General features: G+C 35.0%; 1 protein-coding gene across 11 annotated transcripts in view; it reads left to right on the forward strand.

Annotated features, from left to right (window-relative positions):
• Window positions 1-14,404, forward strand: part of LOC118282231 (uncharacterized protein ZK1073.1) — a 67,489-nt gene that overhangs the window by 14,674 nt on the left and 38,411 nt on the right. For 4 of the 11 annotated variants that reach the window (XM_035603201.2, XM_035603206.2, XM_035603200.2 and 1 more), the window contains exon 2: window positions 390-662. The exons of 3 other annotated variants lie outside the window; for them this stretch is intronic. In XM_035603201.2, the coding sequence (XP_035459094.1) occupies window positions 456-662 (207 nt within the window). In that variant the 5' untranslated portion in view covers window positions 390-455. The remainder of the gene's footprint in view (window positions 1-389; window positions 663-14,404) is intronic. 4 more of the 11 variants (XM_035603204.2, XM_035603207.2, XM_035603203.2 and 1 more) reach the window with 3 other exon arrangements.

A 14,404-nucleotide genomic window follows, 5' to 3' on the forward strand; every position in this document is an offset into this window, starting at 1 on the left:
ATCTGTTGCTAAATATTAAATGGTAATCATTATATTTGAGGAACACCTACACAGTAACTACTTAAATTAGTTTAATGAAAGTAGTAAAGTAAGTAAGTAATAAGTAGAAGACTGTACAGTATATGGTAGTAGGAACAGTTGTTATGCACAAATTTACCTACTTGTAGATTTCTAGAAACACGTAAGTAGTGATCCCTAAAATCCCTTAACCTCTTGTATATGAGACACAACAGAAAACACATTGTGTCTCGCGTATATCTGCGTTCCGGCAAACCACGGGTTAAGCTTCGCCTTCGGTCTAATTGTATGATTAAAACACTAATTTGATTCATATCTCATCAACATTACACAAAAGAACTAAAATCTTAAACTATACTTTATTTACACAGCTAATCACCAAATCTGCATCACCGATCAAATTAAAAGTATTTTAATAAATCACTTAACAAATTACAATGTTTCGTCCGTCACTGATTCGTGGCGCGAGTGTGGACTCACCTGATGTGTCGGGCTATGGGCTTGCCAGGAGTCGGCGAGCCTCGCTGTCGGCTGAGCAGCGACGGAAGCTGAGCATGCTCCGGTCCTCGAGCATCCCATCACCGCTGACTCCGGTGAGCCACATTTACCATTTGGTACCCTGCCCGAGAAAAGACTGTAATCAGGTATAGTTTAGAATCCTTGATATTGATGCGTGTGTATTGTTGATGTTGATTGTGGCTAAGTGAGTGTTGCTTTCTATGTTCGTGTAGTTTGTTGATCAGTTAGGATTGTTTTCTTTATGTTTACTATAATAGTTTAAAACATTATTCTAAATAGGCAATCAAAATCTTAAGTAGAAGCTCTAAAGAATATTCAACATCATAAAACCTCGAACATATCAGTCTGATAATTGATCGATGACACATCGTCTGAACATCGAAGTGGGTTGAATGATTCGGTTCGTTTTACTTCTCAGACAGCAAGACAGACATAACCCAAATATAATTATGGCGGAGTTTTCAAAACGTCAAATTAATTGATTGGTTTTTAAAAACACCATTAGTGATGATCTCTATGTGACGTGTTGAGAGTATCGGACAGACTAAACACTAGTGGGTGAAGTTTATGTTTCCTATATTCGGCATTCGACGGTGCACCTGTTAACAATGAACCATTTATTGCAACTTTATGGGGCGCCTTCTTTTACGTGGCGTCTATGAAATATTGTTGTTTGAAAATGAGGTATTTGTTTTTATTTTGGATGTGGGTTATTGAAGTTAAATGCTAAATCGATATCCATGATGGAAATATGCTGTTTTTCTTGTGTTTTTCAGTCAAAAAGGGTCATCGTCCCTATTTAAAACAAAATACTTATACTATAATGACTTCTATGGCTGGTAAACTTGTAATATTACCGTCTTCTTCATTTTTTGACTGCACGGTTGGTGTGGTGGCTGGAGAACTAGCTGCCGCGCAACGGGTAGCGGGTTCGATTCCCGCACGGAGCAACTCTTTGTGTGATCCACAAATTGTTGTTTTGGCTCTGGGTGTCATGTGCTTGTGAACTTGTATGTTTGTAAACGTACCCACGACACAGGAGAAAATCCTAGAGTGGCGCAACGTTTTTATAAATAAAAAAAAATCGAAAGTCTCATGAAGCTTTCCCCTACCATAGAACACGACATACACTTGAACTAGACCTTTGCGTCAAGAAATAAATGTAGAACCATTAAACCGACACCCGTACAGCGTCTGTCAATAACCCGCGCGGTGCCAAGTAACACAGCGAGCCACTTCGTGAATATGAAACCAATCGTTAGCCGGTATTTTTAAATGTAACACCCATCTATTAATAGGTTTTTGTACATTTATAATACATTACAATTATTTAACATTGTGTGTTTAAGGTTGGGTAAATGACTGCCGTGCAATGTGTTGCGGGTTCGATTCCCGCACGGAACAGCTCTTTGTGTGATCCACAGATTGTTGTTCTGGGTCTGGGTGTCATGTGTATATGAAATTCTATTTGTACCCACCGTACATCCATAATAAACGAGAAAATCCTAATAAGGGGCAGGGTTATTAAAAAAGTAGTGACATTTGTTCTCATTATTACCCTTTATTTCATTATGGGTTTTATGTAATAGTAGCTTAATTTGACTATTACAGCTAGATATTTAAATAAATAAACTCATTGAATACCTAATTTACTCAAGCATGTATTTAAGTAAGGATTCCACTTAAAATTTTCTTTTATTACAAGAATTTATGTCTCTATTTTTATTGAATTTTACAAATCTGATATTTCTACAAGTGAAAATAAGGTCGACCTATATAATGAGACTAGCAACATAAATTATTGAAAAATTAGTGTTGTGAACACCTATTTTCCTCCTCAGAGAAAATCGACATAGCTTTATAATTTAGGTACCTACGCAACGCATATTAACTCGAGCCCATTGCCAGTTGTAAAAGTTCAAATAAATTGTAGAACAATATTCTCATTGTCGCGACAGATTTAGATTGCTGGCAACTCCAGGGTCTGTGGTGACGTCACGGCCTCTTGTACACACACGTACATTATTGAGGATCGAGAGCAACGTGCCATTGTTTTCTTTTTAAATAGAGAATGAATATTTACGAGGTTTTATTTGAGTGCGAAATAAATCAGTTGGCAATCCTATCATTTATTTTATATGGCCACACATGCTGTTGTTTATATTTTTTTTTTTGTTTTTCGTGTAAATGTATGATCGTTACAATTGGAGGATTAGGTACTTACTGGCTTTGTAGGTTAACTGTCGAACCTTTTGAGTCATTGCGTAGTAATAGAGTCATTGTCTTGATTATTTTTATTATAGGCACTCTTTCCCAATCTCCAACAACAACCTTTAAATTTCTAACCCCCAAAATGCCGGCAACGCACTTGTAACGCCTCTGGGGTTTCGGGTGTCCATTGGCGGCGTGCAATTGCTTACCATTGGGTGATTTGTCTGCTTGCTTACTATATAACATAAAATAAGTTATGTTTTGCCGCAATGTTACTTCCCTTTCATTAGCTTATTTTATATTCTACATTGAAGATATTCTTCTGTGTATCTGGAAATGAGCTATCAGTTGTTTTCCCTAAAAATAGTAGATTTTACAGAGTCAGATGCGCACGAACAATATTTCTCATGGTGTATGTAGAAGTTGCACAGTTTTGCATGAAAAGGGGAGAACAAGATTGATGGACTTTTTTGTAAAAGAACATACTAAAACTTATTGCTATTAAAAATTTATAATTTACGAATTAGTAACTACAGTTGGATTTCAATATCCAATGTGTCTGTTAATAAATTCAGTTTCATCGTGTGTGGTTAAATTTTGATTTATATTTAAAGTGATCCAGAGACAGTCGGACTGTAAACATTGTACAAATTACGATAATATCTCTCTCAATTATTACGCCAGAAACTGTGACAAACGGTTATAGGCAGACTACAATAAAATATGACGCACGTACATACAACAATGGCTATTAACGTGTTTTTTATGATTTCCGGGGATAATAATATTGTACTACATTATTTAATTTTATGTGTTATGATTTTTTAAATTATGAAACATTGTTATTTTCATGAAGAAGGTTGGCCGTGTGTTTAAAAAATGAATCGATATTTTTTATAGTTTCTGCCAGCGGTTTCGCCCGCGTTTCCGTATGATAAAAAGTATCCTATCACCCAAATCAGCAATACCATCTCTATATACCAAATTTCATCAAAAACCGTTCAGTAATTTCAGCGTGATTGACGGACAAACATCCAAACAAACAAACTTTCACATTTATAATATTAGAGTGATTAGTATTTTCATTGAGAAATTTAAGTTCTTAAAGAAATATCTCTGTACTACTCGTATTTTTATTACAACTCAGGTATTCAATTTAGCAGATTATCTTATAATAGCTGATCATCTTAGAATAATCTTAGAATACCAGGCCCACCCAGCTCTGCCAGGAAGAGCAACGAAGACATAATGCTTAACGACAGACATGCTTAACGATTTCCAATATGTTAACTTCAAATATTTTCTCATATAATACATTACTTGATATGAAACAGATTATGACATGATACCCGCATCATGTACAGTGTCTGCGCTCAATCAACTTTGAAATAAAAGAATGAGAAACAATAAAGCAACATTGTTTTAAATAGACGCGAGATTTGTATGAAAGATAAACAATTTTAGTTTGTATGTAAACAGTACATGTGTTTGCATTTGTAAATAATAGTAAAGATAGCGGGTAAAGATATACATAGGTATAGTTACATTTTATGAATTTCTTCATGAGCCGACTCGACCGTAATGATATCACGGCAACGTATGTGTTGTTTCACCGAGTTGGAGATACAATCTTCTTCTTCAATTTAGGACTTAATTATCATCATCATATCAGCCACAAGACGCCTACTGCTTAGCATAGGCCTCCCAATGACTAACAGATAAACCGGCTGGAAACGACCTGCATCCAACGGCTTCCTATGACCTTAACCAGGACTTAATATGTATGTAAAATAAATGTTTGAAAAAATACAAAAGGGTCCATTTATTAGTTTAATTTTTATATACTGAAAGGGAGGCCTTTATCCAGTCTTCTTCGATTGTTGATGATGATGGTATTTGTAATAGTATTTTTTATAGTAATCATGACTTATTAGTATAATACAAATCTTGGAACGCTAGGCGCTACGTTAAATGTATCGTCCATCGAGTCTCGTGCTGACGTATAGGAAGTCTTCTTCAACAAATGGTGCCACATGCCGCATCCGACGGTTTCACATAAATTATGACTGTTTCTTTAATTCTTGTTTTATTGGTGTCTTGTCTCTTCAAAATGGCAGATCGTCAATATATGTTACGATGTTTTATAGTCGGGATATTAAAATGTTTAGTTCATCACGTGTAACGGCTATCTCTAATTCTATTGGTAGATATGTTCATTATTTTTTTTTTTTGAATTCCACAATATTTTATTTTTTTACTTTCATGCAGAATCCCGTTTATACCCTTAAATACCCAGCTCTAAACGTATAACCCCTTACTTTACACTTAAGTAGTGGTGAAATACTACAGCCGTAGCGCGTAGTACGCAGCACGTAGCTCGTAGCGCGTAGTTCATAACGCGTAGCGATTATTTTTCGTCATTCGTAGCAGCGTTTTCCCGCTACTAATGTCGTAGGCGTGGACTTACCTCGTTTACATTCGGTCTCATAAATAAATACATGAATATAAGCTGAAATAAAAGGAATTTCTAAAAACTATTCCCATCAAACACCTGTATGTTTTCTTAAACAAACTTTTACTGTATGTTTGTATGTTTTTTAACTAAAATAGCAAATAAAACAGAATTTGTGTGGTTACGTGTATTTATCTTGAAAACATCGTTTAAAACGTTGTCTGTCATTCAGATACTTTGACAGTTCAAAGTGGGCTGAGACGAGGATGGTGAAAGAGTAGTGAAAATTATAAAACTGACGATTGACACTTGTGTGAAACTAAACTGCATTTGTTTAGTGGATTATCAACTTTATCATCTAGTGCTAAAGGTGAAAATCTATTGGCGAGATTTATACTTCAGGGTATCGTGATGTGCTGTCTACCTTTAGTTTTTCTTTAGTTCGTCCCACGTTAATAGCATTTATTTCTAAATATTTGACAAAACGCGGGACATTTTATTTTAGTTTGTTGATATTTGTTGGCATTACATCATGGCTGGATTTTCTATTTCCTGATCTGACTTATTGCAGTTTTTACGATAAGTTTCATACGTTTTCGTAATTCAAGGACTCCGTTGTATTTCGGCTAAGGAACGCGTAAAATTTTTGCGCTGATGATGAGTAAGCTTACATAATTAGAATTTTCTTAGGAAAGGAGAATTGTAACATCATGTTGAGCACATGTCGATAAAATGTCTAATCTATCGACAAAGTAAAGCAGAGGAAGTGCAGTAAAATTTTAATATAAACACGTTTTAATAGAAGTTTAAATATACATTGTAGGGACGGCAGAGTACGTAGTTACTTCGGAATATTATAATAAAGTGTAAAATAGTCGTGTGCCAGACGTCGCAGGCGCAATTATAGCATGGATCATGGATCATAAACGCGAAAGCAACACTTTGCGCACATCCGTGACATTAGACTAACAAATTATAGCATTACTGAAAATAATAATTTATTATTTTATTATTATTCTATTTGTGTGGACTTGCCCACGTCACTACGTCTGTGGGAAATGTATTTCTTATTATTTATAACAATAAATAGCACGGTTCTCATTGAATTATTTATTCTTCGTTTCATTTGCTGATTCGATTTGGCTTGGGAAAGACGTTGAGACTCGTATTTATTTATTTCCTTAAGCCAAGATCCAGTTTATATAAGCAAACAGCAGTACAGAGAAAACTTATCAGTGAAAATATGTATAATACGTATGCAGAACTTTTTAATGTTTGTTTTATTTTGTGTTATAGTTCAAAATGGGTAACCGAGATGCTTATAGTATTGTCTAGTATACAGCGTCTACAATACCAGCTGTAAAAATATTATGATTTAATTAATAAATTCGTACATAACACTTAGGATTATTCATAATTTTAATCTCTCATAAGGCTCAATGACATAAGTAAGGGTAAACATATATTTTAGCATTCCGGCCCTAGACATATTCTAAAATCATTAATTTATGGCCCAGCGACCTAAGGTTATGACATGATAATTAAACATTATATTTATTTTATATAATTCCATCCGTTCGATATTGGGCTGTAAACAATACTAGTCGAGATATAATACTATTCTATACTTATAATATAATACTATTTGAGAAAAATAGCTTACAATCTATCCATAGCAAAAAAAACGCAGCTTTAAAATCAGCTTCGCTATTAACCTTCAAGTTCACACGTAGTTTGCAAATGACTTGTTGTGTGAAAACCGCGGACATGAGCATTACAATCGCGAACGTAACTCACCGGGAGACAGTTAACGTCTGCGGCTAGTTTATGTCTGTGTAAATAAAGGCTAAATCATTGTCTAGCGTCTAGACTTATTGCTAGTGCATATTCTAGATCACTGCAGAACATTTCTTTGATAAATCTTTATGTTCTTAGTTCAGCAAGATTAGTTAATTGGTCTAACAGTCTTTGTTTTTGCTTAGTTACTATTTCTTTGAATATAATTTTCGTTTTAATATGTTTTATGGCATGAACCGGTAAACGAGCGGACATATCACCCGATAGTAAGCAGTTGGCGTCGCCAATGGAAACCCGAAATGCTAGAGGCGTTACAAGTGTATCGCTCGGTTGAGCCGGCTCATTTGTACCGAAACATGGCTCTCACACACTTAAAAGTGATTGGTGCTAAGTGTTGGCAATAAACATCTTGGTATTGTTATTAAGATTGCCTTTAAATTTATTTTGTAATTTTGGTTGATCTTCCAAAAGTCGCTACTTAATGGAACACAGTTTAATCATTCAATGAAATCAATCATTATGTTAACAGTTATTTTAGACACATACTTAGTGAGAAGTATGTGTGGAGTGGACCCGGTCACATAGTTTGGCAGCGAGGGTTCACACCGACGTGGTCACGTGTTAGGGTTGGCAGTAACAGTAGTTGTTTTTGCGATGTGCCCTTGGCCTGAATCATTGCAGTTCGTCGCTCTTTTACCAGGGATTCTGGTGAGCCTATTGTCATGAGTAATTATGTTATTGGAGTTTTATTGCCAAGTATTTAGTATTCGATTTACTGCCTTGATTTATTTATTTATTGTAAGCGTATTATTTTCAGATGTATTTGTTTAGCTGGGATAACATTGTAATCTGATTTTCTACTACGACAGCATTTGTATATGTGACAGCAGACACGTCACATAATTATACAAATGTGACGTGTCTGTTGACATAATATGTCGATCGAGATGAAATTTGATTAAGGGTTATGGTCTTGTTTAAGGGGAGAAAATCATCCAAGACTTCACCCACCTTGGGTGAGTAGAGTGTCAGATTCTTACTAGACGGTAAGAATCTGACAATTCGAGCTGGAATCCCGGGGACCCGCTTGGAGCTGAAGCTCCGAAGTAGCCCGTAGCTCCAGGTAGATTATTGTATCAACTCATATAGGCCATTTTTTATCCCCTGGGAATGTAGAATGTGCTATTAATACACATCTGTCGAAAGACATACAGTTTTATGCGACACTAAAATCTAAGGGATTGACAGACATATACTAAGTACTCAAATGACAATCTTACGACCCTAATAATACAAGTATAAGACATCCTTAAACATAGGTACATAGGTTATGTCAGCCTGCAAGTTAACATACTCCAATGAATACTACCAATCTTCAACTTTAACACATAATGCTAAGGTAGAAAGTCCATTGTACATGGTGTAACTTGATGTGCTTGTCAACATATTCTAAGCAGATGATATACGCGTGTAATAAAACAACAAACAACATCATTAATCCGAGAGCTAAACAAATGTTAACACGTTCGACAGTTGGCGTGACGAGCTAAAACAAACAAATAAACCGTCCCATTGTCGTGCGTATGCGCATTAAACGCCACGGTATTTATTAGCGTTATATCTTGAAGCGCGATGAAAGTCGCAGACAGGTTGTTAAATTTTAGAATTTATAGTTGTACGGGAATATTAAATAGATTTAAATTTTATTTGTGACACTAATATTATAAATGTGAAAGTTGAAAGAAAGAAACTACTGAACGGATTTCCATGAAAGATATACAGACAGGGTATGAGCTGAATTTTTATCTCACGGACGCGGGCGAATCCTCTGGCAGAAAAGCTAATGTTTTAATATCTAAGTATAACTTTTGCTAAGGGATTGGTATAATCTTACCTCATGTTCGGTTGTCTAAATTGCCAGAATTTAACTTGAAAAATGTGATACTAGAGGAAAAGTTGTTGGAAAGCTTTTTCGTATGGTATTATAACATAGATTTAGATGAACGAATAAGTAGTACCTAACACTCTAAGGTCAACACGTCCTTCAGCTAAAAACCGAACATTTACAGTAGAAAGTGATCCGATGATGAATAACATGCGCTGATTACAAAAACAAACAAACTGACGGATTGTTTGTAGTAGGTATGCGCGTACGCACGTAAGCTGGTTCAGGGACGAGTCTCACTCACACTCACTACACACTGACTATACGCTACACTTACAGTACGCGGCGATAAATATTGCACATCGGGTTTTGGAAAGAGAAAATTTTGTGTGATATTATAAGTATTTATTTGTTTTAACGGGTCATAATCATAAGGGTATTTTTCCATCCGAGATGTGCTATGCTACGTTGCTGTGGATGCGTTTGGCTTTCACCAATCATATTCATTGGTACACATAGCATAGTACTGATGAAAACGGTTTTAACTAAGCTATGTGTTTTATATGGAAAGATGCTTACCAGCGTGCGCGGCGGCGTCGCGCAGCCTAATCACGCAGTAGGTCCCTCTGTGATTAGAAACTGGTAGAGCTTTTCTCCATTAATTTATGGGACTAACAGCCGCACTCAGAGACATTTAATGATTACTTCCACTATTCCTTAGTAACGATTTTATATAGAAAACATTTGCTAAGGCCAGGGTTAAGTAACCATTAAATTACTCTGAGTACGACGGCGACGGTAAGCCGTGATTTTTAGTTAAAGGTCGAAGTGCAATATTTATGGCCAGGTACTGTACACTAACTGTACGTTTCAGGACAATTTTCCTGTTCGTCTTTCAGTAGCTCTTAAATTCGAATTATGTGTACTGAAGATGAAAGAGTTTGGGTTTTTCCTTAAAGTCTTTGGAAATATCTCGAGTGACGTCTGAACTGTTAAATGAACAATTTTAAGTCTCATTGCATCTTAACCTTGATCACATTTCATATTATTGAATCAGTTTAAGAAGTGCATACTTATGAAAATTATGAAATACTTAATAGACTTATGTGACCGTATATGTTTTTTAACATTGCCCCATAATTAGGTTTTCTCATGTGTATGGGTACGTTTACAAACGTACAATTTCACATTTACATACACAGAAACGAAAAAAATACGGATCACATAAAGGGTTTCTCCGTACGGGAATCGAAACCGCTATACGTTCTGCGGCAGCCGGTTGTTCAGCCACCGCAACAACCGTGCAGTGAGACCTTGATGACATTTGATATTTTGGAATCGGGATAATAGGTACACGCTTATAGAAATCGTTAAACATGTAGATGTCAAATCCTTTATTAGATACCTAAAAGAGAAGACGAAGGAGCATATTTAATGTAACAATCCTTTACGTTGAAATACAGTGTTCAGAAAAGATCTTACTTAAGTACTTTCAGCTACTCATAAAGAAAGAAAATGAATGATTTAATCAGACACAGTTCTTAAACATTTTCACACGAAAAACATGTTTAAAAATTCAACGTACGTCAAATATACTCAGCCGTACCTACCTCGCTAATGAATGCCGTTTAAATATCAGTAAATTGACGGCATTAAACATTTAACGAGTGTTCAATAATATAAAATGTTTATGTTAACAATTTATGAGCCCTGAATGACCGCAAACTAGTTTCGGAACCTACACCCGTTTAATAAAGATCGTGTGATAAGTCTTTGATGTGATCTGACGCATCGGCCATTTATATTCGGGAGTAACTAGGAACATTGAGGAATATTAGCTCATATATATTTTTTTCTGCCTGCCTCGTTGGTCGAATGGTCGCAAGTGCGACTGCCGGACAAGGGGTCTCGGGTTCGATTCCCGGGTTGAGCAAGGTATTACTGGGTTTTTTTCGGTTTTTCGAAAATTTCTCTGTAGTAGCACGGAATCTGGAATTGTGCCCAGTATATGGCAATAGGTTCACCCCCTAGTAGTAGATTTAATTAATGCACTCGTTTTTATAAGGCCTTTTTTTCCTCGGATTCAAAAATGAATGTTTTCCTAAAGCGTTGTTTTCGCCAGTGGTGTTTGTCAATATTTGCATGAAATATGAAAGTTAGTTTATCACACTTTTATTTGACCGCCTAAACTAGTTTTAAAATGATAGAAATCTTTCACATGCGCGTAACTTTGATGTTGTCTGACAAGTCAATCCATCAAGAAGAATGTTTCAGCGAAAATTGGAAAATGTAGGTAAACAAAGTAAGACATCTTTTTGAAAATAGCTTTTGTATACAAACTGAACGAAGCAAGTTTTCTGAAACACTAGAAGTCTTCTAGTGTATTTCTACAATTTTCGAAATTCTAAAATACTTTAATAGTTTGTTGTGATTTATTATCCACATAAGAAGATTGATCAACTACGAAAAAATAAACAATTTGAGAAAGAGAAACAAAATACACAATACAATTAACTAAACTTACTTTAAAAAAAAATTGTCTGGACTTTAAAAGAGACAATGACTTCTGAGTTTGTTTCGGCATTTCTTCTCAGAGTAGTCCGTTAGGAAATGCCGACCTCATCTAGATTTTAATAATTTTGACGTGTAAAAGTGCTCTTTTGTAGCCTATTTGCAAAAATAAATTCATTGTTTCATTGTTTCATAAATTAGGAATATGAACACAAAATATAAAAAAAACAAAAAATATTTTCTCATTACGTAAGTACTCTATAATCATTAGATACGCTAAAATAATTGTAACACAAGTACCTAGTTACGTGTAAATATCATAAGTATTCTAATGAGTCGGTATTATGTCGGATCACAGCTTCACAGCTGATGTGCCCGGCACGCCTCAATCCCCAGATTACACCGGCCGTATAAAAATAAAGACGTATTTATAAACATCTTTACAATAAACATTGAAAATATCAGAACATTCGATGTTATTTTTACAGTTCGCAACACTAAAGATGGTTTAAAATTAGGATTACATGCCGGTGATAGACGTTATTTATAAAAAAATATTTATAAATGATTCTATTTTCAAATAAGACCGAATAAAAATTTAAAGTGTAATTATTTTTTTTTATAAAAAAAAAATTATTACACTTTAAATTTAGAACTCAACGATGGGCCAAGTTATAACACGCCTTTTGTTTCCAAAAGGGTAGAGGTGCACATTATGGCAAGTAATGCCGCTATACAATGTACACCCACTTCCACCCAGTTTTCGAAAAACCGAAAAAAGCCCAGTAATACTTAGCCCGACCCGGGTATCGAACTCGAGTCCCCTTGTCGCACTTCCGTCCACTCGATTAAAGAGGCTTTCATGAATTCAATGATTTAATTAATTTCCAAATCTGAATAATGTACGTTATCGGTGTTGATAATTAAGACTAGAGAAACATAATGAATGTCTTTCAATCAATGAAATGTATTTCTTTCACTACATGTAATACAACCGCTTCAATTGCTCTTGCGCATTCAATAGAATAATTGCAGGCGACAGAAGCAATTTAGTTATTTATAGAATCGCCTCCACACGTCGTATGCGATTTAAAAATACTTGTGTAAAGTGATTGAATAGTTATTTTGCGTTTTAACGACTGCGGGCTTAAGAAAAGAGATAAATTTGAGAGGTACTTTGAAATATTTCGTGTTAATTTTTGCTAGTATTTTCCTTTTTTTAAGGAGGGAAAACCAATGATTTCTTCCGTCTTGGTCGAGGCGAGAGGGAGTGTTTGGTGAATGGAGTAAGACTCTTACTGACTAAAAACCTACTTCTGCCCTTCGAACCGGAGCACCGGTAAACCCGCAAGGTAGTCCGCAGCTACGAAGAGTATTTTGCTTTAGGTTTATATACAGCTATAGTCATATTTTATCTTCATTTTAGTCAAGAAATATCTTCGGTTTAAAGGAAAGGTAGAAACTACGGACGAACCTGATATCCTGACCTATTCAATGAAAATCGTATTAAATATTCTTTATCAATTTGTATCTAACCACAATAATGTAACAGTAAGAATTTATAAACATGTCGAGACACGAGTAGCAAGTTTACCCATTCACCTTTTTTATTCAATTTTGGACTTTAGTCTGTAGTTTTGAAGTTGAAAATCTAAAAACGAAATTAAGCATTGTAGTAGGTACATTAATCTTCGGTGAGGTGTAGAAATTTTTCTTTTTTTTTTCAGTGGCTAACCGCGTTCCGTTTTATTTCAGCAATTCTCACTTATATTGCCATTATGTCTGTTTCTCTAATGATCGACGACACACATTATTTTGTTAACGTAATTAACCTTAATGGATTTTGTTGGACATTGTTATTTTGGTCGCATTCCATTCTATTGTTACCCAATTTTATTTAAATCTTTGTGTTTGAATACCGTTTTTTAAATTGTATTTATTATCTTTAAATTGCTTCCAGAATAGAAACTTCGTTGTGTTGCCATCATTGCCATGTTGTTGTTTAAGTAGTTAAGCCACGAATATCTTATCAGATCCACGTGCTGCATGTTTATTTAATATAATAAATCCATAACATTTAAAGTCTTCAAAAAAAGATTATAATAATGTCATATTTTGCAAGTGTTTCCACTATACAAATATTTTCATAAATATAAATAAATATACTATTTACTTATAATAAGTTTTATCTACTCCAATCAGCTTTATTAAAACAGATAGTTGGGTGACTAGACAACCGACTGCCGCGTAACGTTTAGTGAATTCGATTCCCGGGCGGAGCAACTGTTTGTATGATCCACAAATTGTTGTTTCGGGTCTGGGTGTCATTTGTATGTTTGTAAACGCACCCACGACACAGGAGAAAATCATAGTATGGACCAAAGATTTTATCAAATAAAAAACCAATAAAAATAAATTACCACGTCCCACTGTTTAATAGCAAAAAACGAAACATTGTTATTTATAATTATTGTTTGGAAAAAGCCACATCCATCACAATTTATTCTTTGTTTCGTGAAAGTTTTTCTCATTAGCTAATTATTTTCAGATCGTTACAGTCTAGTCGGCAACAATAATACGTACCTTATTCATCACTGTCAATGTTGTTTGGGTACTTGTTGCTTTTTTAATTGTATTTGCCTTTTGTTTGTTTTACATAGATCATGCTCATTAAATTTTCATAAAATTGGCATGGAGCCTAAGGGTGCTCTGCCACCAAAGATGTGCTATACTACATTGTTGTGGATACGTTTGGTATCTACCAATCACATATCTTAGCACTGGTGGAAACGGACTCAACTAAGCTATGTTTTTTTATATGGAAAGATAATGTGTGCTAAGAATGGCTTTCCTACCATCGATACATCCTGTACTCGAGCTGCGCGTCTTCCTCGATCGGTGTAAACGATCACATAGTTTCACAGCTTAGCTATTATATGTTCGTAGCAAAGCTTTATAGCATATCTCTGGGGGAAAATCACCCTCTAAATGTTCGAAATATAGTAAGATTG

Source organism: Spodoptera frugiperda, chromosome 20 (genome assembly GCF_023101765.2).
Source record: "Spodoptera frugiperda isolate SF20-4 chromosome 20, AGI-APGP_CSIRO_Sfru_2.0, whole genome shotgun sequence".
NCBI classification, from domain to species: Eukaryota; Metazoa; Arthropoda; class Insecta; order Lepidoptera; family Noctuidae; genus Spodoptera; species Spodoptera frugiperda.